This window comes from Corvus moneduloides, chromosome 1, assembly GCF_009650955.1.
Source record: "Corvus moneduloides isolate bCorMon1 chromosome 1, bCorMon1.pri, whole genome shotgun sequence".
Classification (NCBI taxonomy): Eukaryota; Metazoa; Chordata; class Aves; order Passeriformes; family Corvidae; genus Corvus; species Corvus moneduloides.
Genome location: NC_045476.1, coordinates 19,365,009 through 19,386,200, shown reverse-complemented (window position 1 = coordinate 19,386,200; position 21,192 = coordinate 19,365,009). Strand labels below are relative to the sequence as shown.

Genomic DNA, 21,192 nt, shown 5'->3' with positions numbered 1-21,192 from the left:
ACAAAGTCCCATCTGTCCTGTTCTTTCCGCCAGCTCCACGTAGATGCCTTGTTATCCTGGAGCACTTCAGGTGGCACCAGATACCAACGTGCCGGCAATGGCATCAAGGCCCCATCTACATGGCTCAGGGAAGGCCCACGTTTGAGTCCTTATTTCTGGTTCAGACCAGAAACTTTAACTTGTGCCTCCCACGAAGCACAAGTAGGGAGTTTCCCTGCCACAGTGCACCTGGTTACTGTGGAGCTTAGCACATCTTTCATGCTGAACGTTTTTATTTTGAATAATGAGTCTTTGCAGAAGGAGCATGAGCTAAGTCTTCTGTAACTGCTGAGCTATAAAATTTTCAGTTTCTCTCTGATCTATTGAATGTTCAGCTAATTCCAAGCCTGTGTCAGTTGACAGCCTGGTAATATCTATATGCTGATAAGAAGGCATTTTCCAGGGAAATGAAAGACAGAGTCAAATCAATTGCCTGAATCAGGCAAAGCAGGTTCAAAGAGCTCAGAGTACTGTGTTCTAAAGGCACTTCTATGGCTCTGTGCTTCTGTTTTATTCTGTATCTTCCTATATTTTCTTTAGTCCAATAAAATATGAAGAAAGAGCTTGTTTGTATCCTCATGTAGAATGGATACAGCTTTCCAAAATCTCAAAAAGTTTCATGGGAATAATTACAGATAAAACATAATCATAATAGGCACCCTGGTTTGTATTTCCATATTAGCTTTTGTTTAATGCTGTTAGCATTTGACTGTCTGAAATGTGTGTGACACCCATTGCTCGTTGCCTAAGGTTGTTTTGCATTACAATTTGTATCAGTTGCCAGAGGATACTTACTCAGGAAGAAGAGAAAAGAACTAACTGAAACAAGAAACAAAGCAGCAATAACAATTCAGTCTCACTACAGGGGATATAAGGAGAGGAAGGTCTTCAAAAGCAGGAGGTAGTGTTATTTTCTCTTGTCTCACTCAAATGTGTCCCTTTCCAGTAATTACAGTACTGAATAACAACATTATAAACTAAGAGTGAAGCAAATTAGGATTATTCTAGATATGTATGCAGCAGTAATGTATATTTATGTGGAGGTTTTTAATGGCAGTAGCAAATTTTCTCATCTTTTCAAGCCCAAGGAAAAAAGGCATATTTAGGAGAAAGATCAACAATACTGTACCTACCTGTAGTGTTAATGTAATCCATAGATGAGGCTCTTCTTGGAATTAGCTCATAATAAAAAGTGTTCAGACAAGAGTGAGACAGATATCTGCAAGGAACTATTCTCATCTTAAGTCACTGTTCAAGATAAGCAAAGGTGATGACAGAGGAAACACAGAATACCTTTAGGATTGTGTGTATTTATACATTCTTGAGATGCTCAAAGGTTTATGCCTTATGTTTTTGTTAAAATTTAAATTAATTCTTTACTGTTTTATCAGCCCTCATACAGTCTACATTGTCTTCCTGGCAATTTTCCATGAAGTTTAACAGGGATGTCCCTTTTCACTTAAGAGATGATGATGTTGATGATAATAATATCATCCTTTTTCACTTTAAGAGACAATAATAATAATAATAATAGTAATAATAACAACAGAAATTGCTACCTTTCATTCAAGCTATAGGCACTAAATCTTTCGCATGTTGCAATGTATCAAATTGCCAGTTAGTACACAAAGACCACCAAAGGTAGTTGTAAAATTGTCTCTCTTCTGCATCTTCTTCAGCTGTAATTTTTGCCCAAAACTCTGTTCCATTCAGGGAATCACTTAGAAAGCAAGAAATTGAAAATGCAGCATCCATTAGCAAGAAGGAAAATGTTGAAGAACCTCAAGATCCTGAGGAAAGTCCAACTGAAGTGAAGAGTGCCCTCCCTAGAACAGAAGCAGAAGCAGGTGCCGTAACAGAAGACGAATTATCTGCTGTGGAATTCCTTGAAGCACAGCTGCAGCCAGCTCAAAGTGATACAGTGGAAGAAGTGGTAGGCGAGGAGACTGAAGATGAAGCTGATGCTGTCACTGACAGCAAGTGCTCTGGGTACAGTGTCACAGGGAATGTAGAGGAGCCACAGCAAACATCTGCTGAAGGAGAGGTGCCTTCTGTGAAGCAGAACCCGGCAGTAGAAGAGATTAGTGAAGGTGAAGAACAGGACTCTTTGGAAGAGTTATCCAGAAAATCTTCTGTCAAAATCTCAGCTGAATCTAGACCCCAGCAAGAGCAAGATAATCAAGACATACTCAGTGCAGACTGGAAAAATCAAGAATCTACTGTGGTCCAGCCCAGGGCTGACAGGGATGTGGAAAGAAACCACCTAAAGCGTGAAGCAGGGATGCCTACAGGAGGTAAAGGAATCACAAGAAAAGAGTCACTAAGAAGAGGCTCATGGAAGCAAGCTGAGGCAGAAAAACAAGGTTCAGAAGACAAAGAGAAGGCAGCAGTGGTAATTCAGAGCAATTACCGGGGTTACAGAAGGAGGGGACAACTCAGAAAAGAAGGAAAACTACCTTGCAAAAGTCAAGAGAAAACAGTAAAGGAGCCAACAGAAGCAATACACGTTCAAAATAACAATCCCCAATCAACGAAAGGTAGGGAAAGCATCCGTACAGAGGTCGAAGACTCTAAGACACTGAAGGGAGACCCAGAGCAAGAGGCTTGTGATTTGGCAGCCTTTTCACGACAGGTAAGAAGCTTGTAAGCAATGTATGTTGACCATAATACTCTGAGCAGTGACAGAATGGCAAAATTATTTAACTGACTTCGATGGCACCAAGGTTTTGCTCTCTAAACTAAGATGGAGATTTTGTAATGCGTTTTCCATAAAAATGCCTATTTTGGTTTGCAAGAGAAAATAGCATTTTCAGAAAGGAGGAAAAGACAAAGAGTACTGGCAAAGATAGTATTAATCTGATTTATGTTAAATGCAGAAGCTTTGCCTTTGTTTACCCATCAAGGTCCCTAATTCAGTAAACTTGTGAAATGTCCCTGTAAATGAAGCTAAGGTTGCTGTGCCAATGTCAGAGACTTGCACATGTGCAGAGAAGTATGCCTACAGGTGTAGAAGCAATCTTGCATCAGCAAGGCACCATCTGCTCACACATGTGAACCAATAAGAAGTAGCTGTAGGACTGGACTGCAGTGTGGAGTTTCCTGTGGCTCTTTTTTTTCCTATCTTCATTTTTTTCAGGAGATGAGGGGGTAAATGTGGTAGGGGTGTACACTGCAGTAGGTGGAGCAATACCTTTTAAATTAATTCTCTAGTCCACTCTTTTACCTTTGATTACCTTGGAACATGTATCTGTATTTCTAGAATAACGTAAAAATGTCTTTTTCAGATATCAAAATTATCTGAAGATTACTTAGCATTGCAGCAAAAACTGAATGAAATGATATTGTCCCATCAGCTGAGACCCGTGATGATGTCCAAAGATAAGCAAGCTAATGGCCGGCTTTCTTCTCATGTTTGTCAGTCAGGTAATGTTTAACCTAACTGTTAGCAGAATTTTCATTTGTAAACAGGATGGGCAAGAAGCTACTCCTCGTCATGTTTTAAAGGCCAGGGAACTGGTAGATGAGTTAACTCCAGCTGCTCATATTACTCAAGCTGTGTATTTTTGTACTAAGCCCCATATCAGTACATGGCTGGAACACAGTTTCCAAAGAAATATCGAAGCCTGGTTGGGATTTATGTAGTTACCATTTTTCTTGGTGTTTTGTTTCAGTGCTGCTTAGGATTACTGAATGAATCTTTGTGAGACCTAGACACAGAATGTCTAGGAATACTTTTATTTAGTAAAAATTCCATATCGGCTCTTTTTAACTCATGTCACTCAACTGTGCTATTGGTAGGATATGGGACTGTGCTTTAAAAACAAAACTATTTTTTAGGTAATATGTCAAACAATTTACTAAAGTTTATCACATATATGCTGAGTGAATTTTTAGCTATCCACAGGTGCAACTTAGGTTATTCAAAACCTGTAACTTCTGCCCATGTTGGTGGGTATGTCCTTAAAATTGCAAGCAAAGTTTTATTAATATTTGGCATCCATTTAACTCACACACTTTAAGAGGGCATGATCTCTAGAAATATCCTCCAGAGTTATTTATATTCCAGTTAACATGGGCAGTGAAGGTTCCCAAAATTCAAGCATGCTTGGAACAGCTTGGGTGGCAGTGGCAAAGAGTACTGGGAGAATAAAGAGGACATGGGATTTTGAACATGCAGATCCTTAAGGCCTGTGCCCCACCAAAAGGACCACAAAGAACTGATTGAGCTGCTCAAGCGTCTTCTGTTGGAATAGATCTAACAGGGAATTTCCTCAGCTCATGTCCTGGGCTGCGGACGCGGAGGAAGATGAGGGCAGATGTAGCAGGCTGTGTCTCCGTTTGTGTGGCAGGGCTCGTGCGAGCCCACTGCACTGCCTCTGGGGATGACCTGGGATAAGATCTAGGACTGTCTCTCACTGCCCAGAGCTAGCTGTGCTATTTTCATTATAACATTGTGGATTCAGTTGTCACGCATGATGAAATTTCTTTCTGTTCCTATGACTACATTGAAAAGATCTTAAAAGGACTTCAATCCTGCTTTGGAGTCCTCTCAAATAGGCAAGATGCTAAAAATGAGGGCTTGGTGTTTACACCTCTAAGTGTAAACTGGCTGCTGGTAGGTGATCTGTGATCAGCCTGTTTCCAAGACCAAAGTCTGCAAGAGAAAAGCAATGGGAAGTGGAAAACTAAGTGCCATGATCTTTCGGTAAAGACAGAGCAAGGTTTGTGATTGTCATTAATGGGTTTGTACTGAGTTCTCTATTAAATACTGCAGATTTTTTGACAAGATAAACCTGAGAAATTAAAAATGAATGCTTTGGAAAATAACTCTTGGTTCTAACACATTTTCCAACAGAAGCTAGAGAGAAGAGGTAGATAGAGGGAAAAGGAATATACAAATCCCTGTTTTATCGGTTAAAGATCTCATCACTTGCACGAGTGAACCAGGTGAAAATGAACCAGTATGTTCTTGCTATGTGCAAAGTACAGTGAAGTCTACCCTTCACACTGCTATTAATTTAAGTAGCTTTACAGGAGACAAAAGCTTGCCAGGGTTTGTCACCCGTGCATCCAACCCTGCCTAAAGGGGTGACCAGTCAGCCACTTCACTTCCCTTTATCTCTGAAAATGTCACGGTGCTGTAAAACCCTGCAGTGTCACAGTGCAGAAGCTTTCCAGTGGTGAAGTATGCTAACCTGTCCACTGAAAAACCTTTCTTGGTGTGGAATGTGAACGTTCTTTTTCTACACTTGAATGTAATTCACATGGCAGGAAAACTCTTACTTTTCTGGCTATGACCAATGTACCAGATAGTGAAGGCAATATACTGCAGTAATTGCACAGTTTGCCTTTAAGCCAGTTGGAAACCGGCTTTATCACAAAGCTGCATTGTCTTAAGTAGATGTCTATTACAGCAAGCACGATCTAACTAGGTGTAGACAATATTTAAGTAACAATATGCCTGCGTTCAGTTCATTTAAGTTGTACTCTCTAAAACACAAGAGTTACCAACATTCTGGACATTGTACTTCTTCCTGTATGCAATATAGTAAAATAACTACAAGACCCCCAAATATTTGAGGTAAGGTACTGCAGATGGTCGTGCTAAAGGGAAGCAGGTTGACATGGTGATCCACTGCCTTATTAACAGGGAGGAACCTTCCTGTCTTCCTGCCTACTTTATGTGTTACAGTACAATTTATACACACACATTTACAGAAGGATGTGCTTTTGCTGCAGCTTTCCCTCTATGGCTGCTTTTCCTGTCCTACTCTTATGAAGGCAGGGATTGTTGAGCTTTAGGTGTTCTTTTAATCATGTGGTATTTACCTATTTGTAATTACTTTGGTCATTTACATTTATTTACACTTTTTCATCAACTTCACTAGTTTTATATGTTGTTTTACAGCTGTAGCATGTGAATTGTATTTTATAGCTAGATAGGAGAGCTTGGCTGCCTTTGTCTATGACTAGGTGGCCATTGTGCAGTAAGAAAACTTACCACTTCCTCTGATAAAATATTTTACTGCATTACTACCCACAGAAGGGGAGGAACTAAGGGACAGCTGATGGCATACTGTGACAAATGTTCATATTTTTGTTTGTTTGTTTTTAACAAAAATGCAAAGCTTGCTGTTCAAAGAACATCTGAACAAAAGGTTAAATTAATCTTAAATCCACAAGGTTAAGTTGTTCTTAAATGAGTTTCTTCATATTTATAAAATGCATAAAGCAAGCTGCACAAGGTTCGGGAAATAAACAAAATTCCCTGTGCCTAGAATCTCTGAGTAGGTTACATTTGCTTGCTTACATGCTTTCAGCCAAATGTAATGGCTTCACCCCAGAACTGCACCTTTGACTGCTAGTGAGCCTTGGGTTGCTGTGGTGTCAGAGCAGATGCACAAATGGCTGCTGTCAAGTTTTTAGAGATCAAAGCCTGAAGTAAGGGGAATTTGACCATTATGGGAGCAAATATTTTTTCTTTTTTTTCCAGATGAATCATAGTGCTCATCCTTCTACTTAGTAAATGACAGTTCAAGTACAAAATCTCAGTAAGAGAATTTTCTATATTTAGAATGAAATTTACGTAGTATGAGGAACCCCAGTGCAGCTGAGGACCTTTTCAGCTAAATGAGGCAATGAGACAAGCAGGGTTTTCATACAGGATTCCTCCTGCTGTAGGCTGTCAAAGCACTATTTACGGGAATTTAATGGGCAGGCTTTGCAAGGAAAAGGGAGCCTGTATAGCACTGGGTGAGCAGAGCAGTATGCACCAGACAGACTTTCTTCTTTGCAAGTGAGTGGTCAGCCAGGGAGCACTGGGGCGTGGGACTGGAGAAAAACAGGGTAGTCAAGCACTGCTGGCTGGTGACTTTTGGCTAAAAGAGTGGCCCTTTGGGCACCATACAGCCAGGATGTGGAAGATCTGTGTTGGGAGTTGCTCAGATTCATGGCAGAGCATAAGATATGGGAGGTCATGGAAGTGAAGTACAGCCATTTTCCTTAAATATCCTCTCTTAAAAAGCAGTCATTTCTCAAGTGACCAGACTTGAGAAATGAGAGGTGCTGGAGTGAGTCCAGGGAAGGGCAACAAAGCTCTGAAGGTGAAGGGTCTGGAGCACAAGTCCAATGAGGAGCAGCTGAGGCACCTGGGGATGTTTAGTCTGGAGAAGAGGAGGCTCAGGGGTGACCTTATCACTCTCTATAACTGCCTGAAAGGAGGGTGCAGCCAGGTGGGGGTTGGCCTCTTCTCCCACGCAACCAGTGACAGGACGAGAGGACATGGCCTCAAGCTGCACCAGGGGAGGTTCAGGCTGGATATCAGGAGGAATTTCTTCACCAAAAGGGTTGTTAAGCATTGGAATGGACTTCTCAGGGAAGTGGTGGAGTCACCATCCTTAGAGGTGTTCAGGAAACAGCTGGACATGGCACTTCATGCCATGGTCTAACTGGCAAGGTGGTCAAGGCTAGACTTGATGATCTTAGAGGTCTTTTCCGATGTTTATGATTCTATGATTCTGTATTAGTGTCATCCAGAGACTGAAACTGCTTCCCTCAGTGGGGCCATGGGACTTACTCTGCTGTACACAATCGGAAAGTTCTCAGTCTCTTGCAGTTTCAACTTGTAGGTCTGTGCCAGAGTAATCCCTCTATTTTTTTCCAGATTGCTAAGAATTTGCAGCCATCAGCAGTAATTTCCAAATCTGGCTGTGTTAAACATCCCATGAATTAAAAATACTTAAAAGTTACTAATCAGAATGTTGAAGAGCAGTGCTTTTCTCTGTGCAAATTCCAAACTTGAGTAGTTACATCCTCGTGCTGTGTACAATTAGAACAGTAAAAAGGTACGCACATAAATGTTGTAAGCAGTAGTACCCATTCGCTTCTTATTATCAAATCCTGGAATTCCAGTTGCTATATTTCCGCTTCTTCTGATTATTTTCAACTGCCTCTACAAAACCTATACAATTATTGCTTTTCCTCTTTTTTTCCTTCCTGCTTAATTCTGAGCCCAGCTTTATACTTCTGTCTCCATAAGATGTGGAACAGCTCTAAATCAAACATGTAACATTTCACTTAATGACCTGAAGATGGCTTTGTCTGTTTCTTCAGGTGGCTTAATAAATAGAGACCTTTTGTCCCTTAGATGTTTATCACAGCTGTAACCACACTATTTCTCCAGTCTTCAGTACAAAATCTGTTGTAAGTCATAGTTAGTTTACATTAGCCTCCACGAATGTTGATTCCTCAAGACTGCTGTCTTGCAAGCTCATCATTGTATGTCAGAATGTGCAGACACAGTTCAACCTAAAGGGCTGTTGATACTGATTCATGTTTATTCGAACATTTCTTGCTCATCCTTGAACGTTTCAAGCACATGCAGCTCTCCTCAGTTCCTGTAGTTTGTGGTGGTGTCCAGGATACATATAAATATTGTATAAACATTTCAGCATATTTGGAGCTTTCAGTGAAGCCTGAGTATGAAAGTATTCATATGTTGTAGAATTGAGGGTGTATGCAACTTAGTAGGAACCTTTGTGGTAGTGCTAAATGAACTAGCTGAGATACTGGTAGGAATAAAGAATTTTTCTTGGATTTACTAAACCTTCTTGAATGTTATCTGGCAGCCGCACTGTTCACATGCCTTTCCTGACCTTTAACTCTGTATTTCATTTATTCTCATGGAGAGCAACTTTAATGTTTATTATCATCACTGGACCAACCTCTTTTTTTTTTTTTTTTTTTTGACTAACCAAGTACTGACTGGATACACTTGGGAAGTCTGAGGAGGAAAATCCCCCTATTCCAACCTGTTATTCAATCTGTCTTCCTCCTGGTAAACCCTTTAAAAAGCAATGTCTGTGTTGCATCAAAGTTTCCAGTTTCTCCTACGTGTTGCTCCTAAGGTGTGTCCCAGCACTGACAGCACCTCTTCAGGCAGGTACAACAGCAAGGTGTGGGCTGGCGGCAGAGATTAAAGTCTCAGCACAGTCCTCCATTCAGCTCCTTAGCTCTGCTAATGATTAGCTGTGATGTAACCTTAAGCAAGTCTCGATGTGTCTTTGTGCGTCTTATTTACCCTTCTAGGAGGATAGGGATGATAGTGCCAACCTGGCACTTCTGAAGCGCTTCGACAGCTACAGTGTGAATGGGTTTTGTACCACTGTTGTAAAATACCTATTTAAACGACTGTTAGAAGGGAAACATCAGTTTTCCTTTTACATGTAAAGCACAGATCTTGCTAGACACACTTGAAGTCTTAAGGAAAAATAAGCTACAAGATACTTCACTATGGAGAGATTGGACTTCAATAAAAACCTTTTCTTTGTCATGGAATACAGAAGCAACATAATTGCCTTGTTAATAAATTAATTATTTCACTCCTCCCTTCTGCTTCACTGCCTCCTGCAGAAAGGTATAGGCCATCTGGAAAACAAGCCCATCAAACTCACCATTTACCAGACTTGTGTATTTAATTTGCACCCCCAACCTTAAATTTTACTAAGTAAATGATTTCCGTATTTATCAGAAACTAATAAAAAAGCAAATTTTACTTTGTATTATCCAATACAAATAACTACCACATCTGCTGAATTTTGGTAGCAGTGAACACAAATCTAAGTGCAAAAGGAAATCACAGCTTCACTTTCTGGTGAAACAAAGAAAGCAAAGCCTTACTGTGTAATTTGGAGGCAAAACTCAGAAATGCATTTTCAGCCCTATATTTAATTTTTAAAAGGAACAATGGAGGTCCAAGCTTAGAAGGCTGCCTGCCCCAACATGGTATTTCTGTCCCCTCAATTCTTTTGCACAGCTTATACATATGTACAACACAAGAGTTGAGCTGAAAAGCTTTTTTTTTTAACTGAAACCTTTATCATTGTCAAAATGGTATTTTTTGAATGTAAAAAGCAGTCTTCTTTGCAGAGCACACAAGTATACAAGTCATTTAAGTTGGAATAATTGTAATCTAGAATACAATAATGCTTCATCTGTTTGACAGTAATGAATTAAATAATGTAACAGCATACACAGTGGTGAATTCTTAGGGGACAGTAAAAAAATCTTTAGGCATTATGAGAACCTTTTCATTGGGATTTTCCTAGAGCCCCCAAATTGGCTTCATTTCTTTTTTCAGATTTTCATGATCTTTGACAAATTTTTTGAAAATATCCTACAGACAGGGTGTTAGGTGTTTCTATTCAACAGCACTGAATTTTAAGGATTTTTTTCAAGGTAGTTGTGCTGGTTTGGACAAATTTGGAGGAAAATATCCTCTGATACAAGGCAGGTTACAACCATCCTTCCCCTAAAGGTTCAGGAAAAAATAAATTTTCCTCGGAGGAAAGTGAAAGAGATAAAAACTATTTATTTAACAAACACACAGGAAAAGGGTAATAATGCTAAATAATAAAACCTCTCACTGTGGAGAGAAACCTGGGAAAATTCCAGAGTCCTTCTGTAGGTGTGATCTCTCTCCTCCTCCTCGGAGCTGGGTCGGTGCGGGCCCACCTCCGGGGCCTTGGTGGAAAATTCCCCCGATGTGTTCTGATGTTGAAACAGTCCAGAAGAGAAGAAGGGAAAAACCAAAGTCCCAGGAAAACAAAGTTCAACTCTCCATCTCCCTCTGGAGAAAAGGAGCCGAAAGCTGGCTGGAAAGCAAGCAGGGCGCTTCCTCCACTCTTGCTGCTGCAGAAGCAGAGGAGTCTGTGTATATCTGTGTCCTTAAACAACTGCTTTGAAAAGTTCGCTCAGTTTTTTCCTCTCCCCCCTCTCGGGCTCAGTTTAAAGACACAGAAAGGCACAAAATTAATTTCTGGGCATAGAGCAGCGATAGGGGATACATCATAAAGTCACCCCAAGACAGTAGTGTTTCCACTTTGGACTCTTGTTGTGTTTAAAAATAAAATAGGGAAGATATGCCTTTTCTCTCTCACAAATGGAAAGTCAGATAACTCCAGGTGGCCCATTTGAAATGCAGCAAGGTAGCAACAGCCCACATTAAGAGCACAGTCAAGCCTATTGAAATCAAGGAATGTCACTTATATTTAATACAGGTAACTGAAATGAATTTATTGCATCTAAAATTCATTTTTTCACATGAATTAAACATGGCTGTAACCTGGCTTCGAAAAACACCATTGTTCTCTCAAGTGCAAAATGTTAAAAAGATACTTGTTTATTTATTACAGAAGAAGCAGTCTGCATTTCAGATAAGGAACTAAAACAATAAATGTAATCATTATCCAACTACAATTTAAATTAACATTATTCATTCTGGCTCCTCTATATACCCATGACCTTTACAAGCCTTTATTTATCACACATAACAAAAAACTTAAACAGCTAATTTTGCAGGAGTCAACACTGATGTATCACTGATCGTTTCTCATTTTAAATGATTATGCTACCTTCTTAATTAAAAAGATGTCTGCTGTACATGGGAGAGTTTTTATTTTTATGATGTGAAAGGGCTTGTGATGGTCATAGGGGAAGAAAATGGTGTTAAAGTCACTTCGTGTGAAAGTGGATTATATCAGCAAAACACACTTTAGTAATTCACTGGGATCTAGATCCCCATTCCAACCTCACACTATATTAATTTATGAATAGAGAGATGTTTTTTTCTCATGGGCTGTCCTTAGTGTATCTGTGATGGGACAAGGGCAAGATCAAACCTCACTGGATAATGCAAAATACCTTAGACACTTAGTTCACTGCGCTGTGACTTCATTCACTACTCTGTATGTGTCCCTATGACCCATTTCTATCGTTGGTGTTCTGCTCTGTGCAACCCCCTTCTCCTTCATCATAAAGGAATTGCTGTCACCCCATTAACTTTTCCTATAGCTGAAGCTGAAGGGAAGGAGACCAGGCTCACCAGGCTGTACGTTTGTGGTCCCTTGTCCCTCCAGGGTCAATTCTGTGGTCTTCCAAGGCATTAGGAACCCTGCGCTCTGTGTTGTCTCTGTGACATACAGCCTATATGAACCCAAGCAGCCCTGTATCCTAGCACTGTCAGAACTGCATATAGATTTTTAACAAGCAAATACCCAAGATATTTTTCTACTTCTCTATGTGCCAGCCAATGTAATCTACAAGTCAGTGTCTAACTCTGAACTGGGAGACTGCCATTTTGTGTTAAAATCTTGATTTCATTTCTATTAGAGTGAAGGCATTTTTCACATGTTGGCAGAAAGCTTTTGTAGAAATAGAGACCAGAATTCAAGTATGCTAACATAGACTACACTGGATGCGATGGACATGGTCATGCTGTGCTGCCCAGTGGTACGTGATTTGGCTTGAGATGAAAAGCCTCAGCAGGAGACCTGGAGGAAAATCTTCACTATGATAGTGTAGAGGACAACCTCTGGAACAGAGGCCTAATGCTAGTTCCCTCATTCAGCACCTTAAAGATTGACTTGAGTCTGAAAAAACATCACCCCTGCCGCACAGGTCCCTGTTATGAGGCAGTGGCCTCACAGTAGCCATTACCCTTCAGAGCCCTTTTCTGAATGTGAAGCATCAGCCCTTTTCAGGAGAGGCCTGTGCCAGGCAGACCTTTGGGCTGTTCCAGCCTAGCATTCATTATGTGGCATTTGTCCCTGTGGACAGTCAGGACTCAGAAGAATAAACCCATTCTCTGCTGATGAAAATGTCCAGACCGGTTGCTTTCTTGAGTTATTGCAAGCAGTAAAAGTGGCTATGTGGAATTTTTTCTCTCTTTGGTGAAATTCTCTCCTGTTTTTCCAAAAGCTTCCCATTCTGTGAAGAAATAAATGTTTCTATCTTCTGCTTTTTTACAGTTGTGGCCAAAGTAGAAGACTCTCGCCCAATGCAGAGGCCCCCCAGAAGGCCACGGAAGCCCAAGACATTAAATAATCCAGAAGACTCCACCTACTACACTCTAATACATGTGAGTTTAGGAAGCTTTTGTGGGCTAAAACTGTCAGATAATTCCCGCCAACCTATCTTTCTAATTGCGCAATTCCCATTATTCTTTTCTAATGCAACATAAAACCTGTGTCCTGCTGAAAGGAGGCATGCCACAAATGTCACATTTCAAACGAGACTTGAAATTGGAGTACAGAATTACCCAGACTGGGCAGCTATGTCAGACCAGTATTTACTTTTGTACCTAAACATACGTATTTTCATATTATGCATAAGCAGCGTTTGCATTTTCAATACCCAAATCAAGTGCCCTATCTCCATAGTTTCTTTGTAAGTCACAGGAGAGAACCAGGAGAGTCACAGGTTTGTTTGGAGCTATTTTGAGCCTCTAAATTAGTGCTTGATCTTGCAGAGAGAGCAAATACTAAAATAAGCTGTATTAGTATGCACACTGTAACTTCCTTTACAAATGTGTCAGATTGTGATTATGAAGCATTGGCAAATACCAACTGCTCAGGAGACTAATGGATTTGAGTGTCTCTATATATATCCTTTGGTCCAAGTTCAGATACCGAGTGCTGCTTTCCCCTCTTGACTTCAGTGCCCTTAAATATAGGAAAAAAAGGCAAGAAATTAAGCAGAAAGAGTGAAAATGTAAAAGCAGCTCAGAAAGCACTCCCAACAAAAAAAGCAATTAAACTGATTTGCTTGAGGTGCCTGTATCTTAGTGACCTATTTTAACAGCCAGTGAGAACCCAGCTAATAAACTAACCTTAGCAATTGCTTCTCCTTTCAACAGAAGGTGTCACCAGGGCCTGTAGGGACAGTTGTGTCTGGCATACCAAAAAAAGACAAATACAGCTATGTTTTATTCTGGGACTTTGAAATAACACAGCTTTGGAACTGTGATATTCTGAAAAGAAATTACATTCTTAGAAATAAATTTGCATGTAAGAATAAAATTTGTTTTGTGAAAGCAGGATTGGTGAGATAAAGGACTGAAATGAAAGGCATGATACAGAATTTGTATTAGGAAATTTCTGAGGAGAAGGGTAATTCTGAGGTAAATGCCTGTTTAGAAAGCTAAGACTATAGTCAGGAACGTGGTATTTTCTGAGAGCTAATTTGTTACATGGCCAGCTCCGTATCAGAAAACAGCCATGACATCAGTGCAAACAAAAACTGCAGTAATGCCAGGAAATTTTTAATCAATTTTTCAGCAGCAGATTTTCAAGATATTAATCAATATTACCTTCAATTAGTTGTATTTTCAAGAAGGTGTGAAAAAGAGAAGCCTGTCTTCCTGACATGGAATTCACTGGTCAGGGAAAGGTTCAATGTAAATATCTGTACTGGAGCTTAGAAAGGAGACTTACTAGTTCTTAAATTCTTAGACCTTGAGTAAGTCATGAAGCTCTAACTTTAGACGGCAGTCAGCTTTAGAGGGCAGTCAGCTTTCCCAGCTATTATGGATTTTCTACCTTATTAAAAATCTCTGTGACCTTCAGGCATTCACAGATTATTATCAAGCCCAGATCATAGGAAAGTGAAGAAACACAATATCCGTGCATTTTTAAAAAATTTTCTCTATCTTCTGCAAAATCAGATATTTCTCTCACATTATGCTACAGACATTAATTAGACACCTTACATTCTCACTTGTCTCCTTGCATATCAAATGACCTGAAGGGTATACAGGTATAAACGAAGCCTGACAATAGCCCATTGATCATATGAAGCAGTAGAATTTTATTTTGGGGTATATTTCTTTAAATCAGCCTATCATTTTGGAATTATGTGTCATGTTCATTTGCTTGCATACTGAAGTCCATCAGGATTTCTCATTCTTGGTGACTTTACAGTGACGAATTCTAATAAGTTTTCACTCATTTGCAAGAAACACTATTAAGACCATCAGTACTTAAAAATAATGCCTTTGAAGTGTGATGCTGCAGCATAGCATTGTTTTGGCTGTAGGGATAGAACTCTATTAGAGATAAGAAATTATTCACATTCCCTATGAATCTTCTCTCCTGTGCATTTTTAGAAATCTTGTATCCTAAATGTTCTTTTGCCACCTAGTATACTGTTTTTAAATGGGGCCTTTGTCCATTTTATTCTACTAAACCTGTGTGAATCCTACATTGGCATTAATGAGAATAGGATTATGCCTCCTTCCACTGCGTTGCTTCTATTCATGGAAATTCTCATGGCATCACAGTAAATTTGCCTCAGTGAGATAGTGTTGTCAACTTCATTAAAACAGCTATAGCTATTTGAAAGTTTTAGATCTTCTTTTTCTGTTCTGATCATCATTACTTTGGGTTTTTGGTTTTTTTTTTCCAGTATGGCAACAAATTTGGGAGCAGCAATGCTGATCTCATTCTCTGTCTCAAAGGTTCTTAAAAGAGATTTTTCTGGCACACTTGCTCATTCTCTAGAATTTCTTCTAATGAAAAATATATACCATTCTCCTACCTAACACTGATGAATTGTATGTTTGCATAAGCTTTCCTTTTCGTATTTTTAATTACTTTGTATTTTCTTAGAAATCAATACAAGATGAAAAACGGAAACCAAGAAAAGAAAGGTAATTTTCTTCATTATCTCACTATTGTCATTCCAGTACTCTAGAATAGTTTTTAGCTGTACTTCAACCAGGAGAATAAAGCATTGAAAAAAGAATGGTAATTTGGTGATTCACAAGGAGACATGTATACAAAGTTAAAATATGCAATTTTCATTGACTAAAATCCATTATAGAATTCAGTCATTCAGTTCTCCTAAAACATGGCCGTTTACCATGGTAACACAAGCATTATAATAAGTTAAGATAAGGTCCATATCAAAGATAGTTCTGACACAGAAAATAATTGAAGGTGCTTAAAATTCTAGTCAAAGCAAATGGGCAACCAGTTCTTTTTTGTTAGCAAAAATACAAAGATTGTCAAAATTTTCTTCTAAAAATATATGAGTGTTTGGAAATAGATAATAAAAAATTAAAACAAAGACTAATAATAACAGCTAAAGAAGAGTAGCCCTTGGAATTTGAACCAGAAGTGGTTTCTTCACAGTGTAACTAACCTATTTTGATGGATCTCTGCAGAGAAAAAGGAAGCAATAGATATATTCTGCCTTTCTCTGTCTTAGATCCTTACGTGTGCTGCAGACTTGGTTCACAGCTCCTGACATACATCAAAGCTTTATTTTATTTGTATTTCTATACTGAGGCTTTTTTGCTGCCCCTTCAGTGGCACTGCTGTGGTACCATGTGTGCAATGGCAGCCTGCTCATAGATGACAGATGAATGGACTCTCTGCACTATCCTTGGCTAGGGCTGCAGAATACAAACTCCATAGCTAAAATTTGTATCTTAAAGGATGTTGCATGGCATTACATCTATATAAAATGTGCTCACAGCATTGAGCTTCATTCAACCACAGTTTAAATTGCACTTGATTATTCTGCAGCTTAAAGGACTGACCTTATGTCGATGTCCCCCATGTTTGGTCTCTTTCAGCTTTTTTTCTCCTGTCATTTGGATCCTAAAAAAATTTCACACCTATTTGCTCTAGTCTAGGGGAAGAAAAGCCTGTAACACAGAAAATCTAGTGTTTACACCAAAATCTAGTGTTTTCTCTCATTGGCCTCAGTTAGGTTTCACTTATCTTAAATCTAGTTAACCAGTTCCCTGACTGCATCTTCTTTCATGTGATGACTCCATATTAGTGGAACATAGCAAGTGAAATCAATTAATTACTTCTGGTTTCTAACAATGTGAAGATTGAATTCTGAATTTCTCTGTTCAGTTTCTTTTTAGGATATTATTTCTTTCCTTAGCCATTCTAAACTAGATGTTGGGATTGATTTTTTCTGTATGTATAATACTCAGGATAGCATTCACCTAACAAAATAAGATATCTGCATTACTGACACCCGTATCAGAACCAGTTGCTTTAGACTCTCTTCTTATACTCAGAGAAAAAAATAGTCATCTTTAGGAAAATTATTCGTTTCTTGCTCAAAGAGGTATCTAAAATAGGCCAGATTAATTACACCATAAAAATGCCTCTCCACTGAGTCTAGTGGCAAACCCAAACAATTTCAGTCATCTGTGTCTCCTTTATGAATATATAAAAATATTTAGCATTTCAAAATTCTCAATATCTACATTATACAGTAGTCACACTTCAGAGACTGATTTTTTGGTGCCTATATATGTTTTTCCTTAGATCCTCACCACATAAACAGAACTAATAATGGTATTTGGTTGCCTTGGGTTTGTATGTTGAAAATAATATTGACAAGTTAACCATTTAACTTAGTGTTCTTATTTATTGACAGTCTGAGCAAAGTGCTAGATTTAGATATCTACTACCAAAAAATCTCCTCCACTGACTCCACCTCCAAGGACAGCAGTACTACCACAAGAAGGAAGAGACACCCAATTGAGCGCAGGACTTCCATTTTAAGAGCTACCGAGCGGTAATTCATACAAAATAATAATAGGAAAAAATAAATACTGTATATCCTTGTTGAGATATTCAAAAGACTAATAAAAAGAAAAGAAATGCACTTTCAAATTGCACATAATTTATCCATGGAATTTTACCAAATCAACTTGTAAAACATCTAGCTGAAAATTTCCCGTCTTAAAATGGGAATATCTGAAACATTCCCCATGCAGGAGGGATAAATGCCAGTGTGATTGGTGTTTAGCCTACCTGCTAGTTTTTGGTTTCCCAAGGGCCAGATGGACAGACATTCTGCATCTCTGATCTAACATAAAATTAAACTGAAGCAGAATCTAAAAACTGTATTTCTGATTAGTTAGGTTTTAAATAGGGTGGACGTGTGCCAGACTTTCTGCATGTTTTCTGCAGGTAAGACTCCAGCTGGACTGCCTCCTTCTCCTGCTGTCCTGTAGCAGGACAGGTGTCTGTAGCCTGAGTGCACCTCACCAAGGTGGACAGTAAGGAGAAAAACCCTAAAGGGATGGTTCACTCGACTTCCTCTCTTCCCACGTAGACTTCATAGAGGGTGACTGCTGCCAGGCTAAGCAAATTCATATTCCCACTCTTGCCAATGCACCCACACACACAGCACATGCAAACACATATCTGTAATAATATAATTGTATCTTCTTACATGTTCCTAAATATAAGAAAAGCTTGGAAAACTATCTAGGTCAAAGTCTTAAGGGAAACACTAAGCCTGGGATGACGGCTGAATTTGAAAATGTATCTGTAGTAACAGAGAAAATGTTTGTAGAACATTTAGAATGTAGAATGTTTTGTGCCCGTTAAGTATTTCATTTCTGGCTTTTTTTCACATAGGATCTAAATTAGTTTCAGGAAAGCGTTGTGAAGATGTGTAATTAAAAGTAATAATATCAGGGAATTACCATACAGTTTACAACCATTAGAAAATGTTGCATTTCTAAGGTGTTTAGTTACACCAAATCTGTCACCCTGAATCTGGTGTAGGTGAATGAAAGCCTTGCTACTGAGTTTACTAAAAGGAATTTCTCACCCTTTACTATATGCTGCTCTGATTGCAGCCTAAGTAGCCATAGTGAAGCAAAATATGTGTAACTTTTAAATTAACAGTTACCTCAGAGGGCAGATGGATGCAATTAGTAAACATTTCTGCACTTCAGTATCTCTTGAATAGGGTCACAAGGATATAAAGACTATACAGCCATTTCAATTACAGAAGTGAAGCACTGAGTATTTTTTATTTGGCAGTTTACCTTCAACATTGGTATAGGACCAGTGGTGGGAGCACCTTTAATGTAGAACACTACAGATTTTTGTAATTTTTTCAGAGTAATTTACTTTTTAAATAACTGTCTTTTATTTTTAATCTTGCTTCATGGTAACAGCTGATGCCACATCACCATTCCAGCCTGTCAGAGGTGACATCCAAAATGCATCTTGCCATCTGAAAATAAAATAAAATGAGATGGACACTTATAGGGAGCTCCACAGGCAGGTTAAATACAGAGCAAACTAATTTATGCCAACTAAAAATCTGGTGCAGTAACCATCAGGCAAATGCTACTGCAAAGCATCCCCATCCTCTCAATGTTTTTATGTCCTTTTATTATGTCTCCTTCATAGAAGAACATGTTGTTCTTCTGTGTTCATCTGCTTCTAGCACATAATGTGTTTGTTCCGAGGTGCCTGTTTTGTGCAGCACAGGAAGAGGCCTAGCAAAGTTAGCTGATTTTTTTTCTTTCTCCTTTTATTTTCCCCCCACAAGGGTGGAGGTTAAGCAGTCGATTAGGAATGTTTGCCAAGGTAAATGTTTTGACTTTAATTTCTAAAACACTTCTGTGCTTAATCCCTAGGTCGAGGGTTGCAGAAAGACCCCTGGAAGAGAGTAAAGCCGAAGATAATCCCTATGACTACAGACGACTGCTGCGGAAGACCTCACAGCGCCGGCGCCTTATCTAGCCATTCTAGCTGCTGCTGCTGTTCCTGCTGCCATTTGGCTTTTATTAGCATAATTTTTTTAAATCATTTTATACCATGTGTTTCCTTTTTTTTTTTTTAATCTTCAATGTTTCAAGTTTACGTGTGTGTTCATGTGAATACGAATTACTGTGGTTTACAGCCCAACACCATTGCAAAGGGACACTGTCAGTCACATATCATATCCTTCCCTAATACAAAAATCAGCTTTCTTTTGTGTACCACTGCTACATCCTAAAATTATTAGACATTAAACAGCTTAAATCTAGTTTCCTTTCCTCAGTGCATATTTCTTTTTTTTCATTTTATCAGTCTCATCCAATCAAAATAATAATTTACTTTATAGTTCCCTAGTTAAGCTTTCAAATACCCATATGCACCTTCAGAAAACCTTAGTTATTGTTTCTAATAAATTGTTTTACAGGGAAAAAAAATTACAAGAGCATCATGGGGGAATTTCTGCTTTTAGTTTACCCTGACTAAATTTTGGGATAACCTGTTTGTGGCAAGTGTCCCTCTAATTAAAATGAACATATACAATTAATTGGATAGCATACTATGGCAGTTTATTTCATTATTGACTTTACTGTAAACCTAGTAGCCAGTTTTAAAGGTCAATATTGTGTGTATAATCTTTATGTTGGAGATGTCCATTTATGGGAAGTACATCCAGCCCTCTCCTCTGTCTCTGAGCTTTGTGACTAAGTGATGAACTTTTAAATCATGTTTGCTTTGTTCTCATTTGCATTAGACTTTTAGGAATCTTAATCTCTGGGGTACCAAGAAAGGAATAGAAATACACTCTCTGGTTGATAGCTGCCGAAATGTAATGATCATTCTTAATCAGTTCCACTAGAAATTAAATGAAAATAAAAGCAATAGCCACGGTGTTCAAATATCCCCCTGATTCCTTTTTCAAAAGACCTTATTTCAGAGAAACCACACAGATAATTGCAGCGCTTCTTTTCAGGATTCATAATTGCATGTTCCCAGCTGCAAAGCAAGAGAAGGCAAATTTCACGATGCCAGCATAAAGGCCTGATCCTACTCCATTCCTCAGCTCTCCTAAATGTGACAATTGGCGGCAGCAGTCAGCCACAGAGGCTGAGTTTTGTCTATTCCCCACGCACATTTGGCCTTTTCCCCAGAGACAGATAACTATTGCTTCCTGATCTGTAACTAGTTACAAAGCTGTGCACCAGATTAAAATGTGCTACAATGTAAAATTTGCTATAAATTGTTAAAAATTTAAAATCCGTTTTAAAGTCGCTTCGTCATGTATTATTAAAACGGTAAAGTAAATAAAAATGCACAAAGCAGTGATACGGTTGGTTGTGTCTGAATTACACCCAGAGCCGACATGGGCTGGGGCATGAGTGAGCAAGGCAGGGAAGGGCTCACAGCAGCCTCTGGCCGTGGAAAGCTGGAGTTATTGTCTACGTGCAAACCAATGTGATGCGGCAACTAGAACAGACTAATTTCACGAGAAGAGATGCCTAGACTGATTTTCTTTTTCTTTCCCACCACGGCAGTGTTTTAAAGAATTGAGACATTTCTGTGATGTCTCATGGCGGGACACTCCTGGTAACCATGCAGATGCCCGCAGAAAGCAGAGATGCCCCCGGCTGAACACAGCGCGGGAGCCGCAGGGCCTGGCTGCGAGGAGTCTGGGGGCCCTGCGTGACCAGCGCTCTCGGCAGAGCCACATCCTGGCCTGGTATGGTCCCGCCTGCCTCCCTCCAAGGCCAGGGCTGGAAATCTCTCCGGTGCCAGAGGAGAGGCA

General features: G+C 39.3%; 1 protein-coding gene across 1 annotated transcript in view; it reads left to right on the top strand.

Annotated features, from left to right (window-relative positions):
* Window positions 1-20,732, top strand: part of MYO3A (myosin IIIA) — a 117,018-nt gene extending 96,286 nt beyond the window's left edge. Inside the window, 7 exon segments of the mRNA XM_032100904.1 lie at window positions 817-940; window positions 1,753-2,671; window positions 3,324-3,462; window positions 12,846-12,955; window positions 15,483-15,523; window positions 17,278-17,418; window positions 19,286-20,732. Coding sequence (XP_031956795.1) covers window positions 817-940; window positions 1,753-2,671; window positions 3,324-3,462; window positions 12,846-12,955; window positions 15,483-15,523; window positions 17,278-17,418; window positions 19,286-19,391 — 1,580 coding nt within the window. The 3' untranslated portion in view covers window positions 19,392-20,732.
* The last annotated feature ends 460 nt before the right edge of the window (window positions 20,733-21,192 follow it).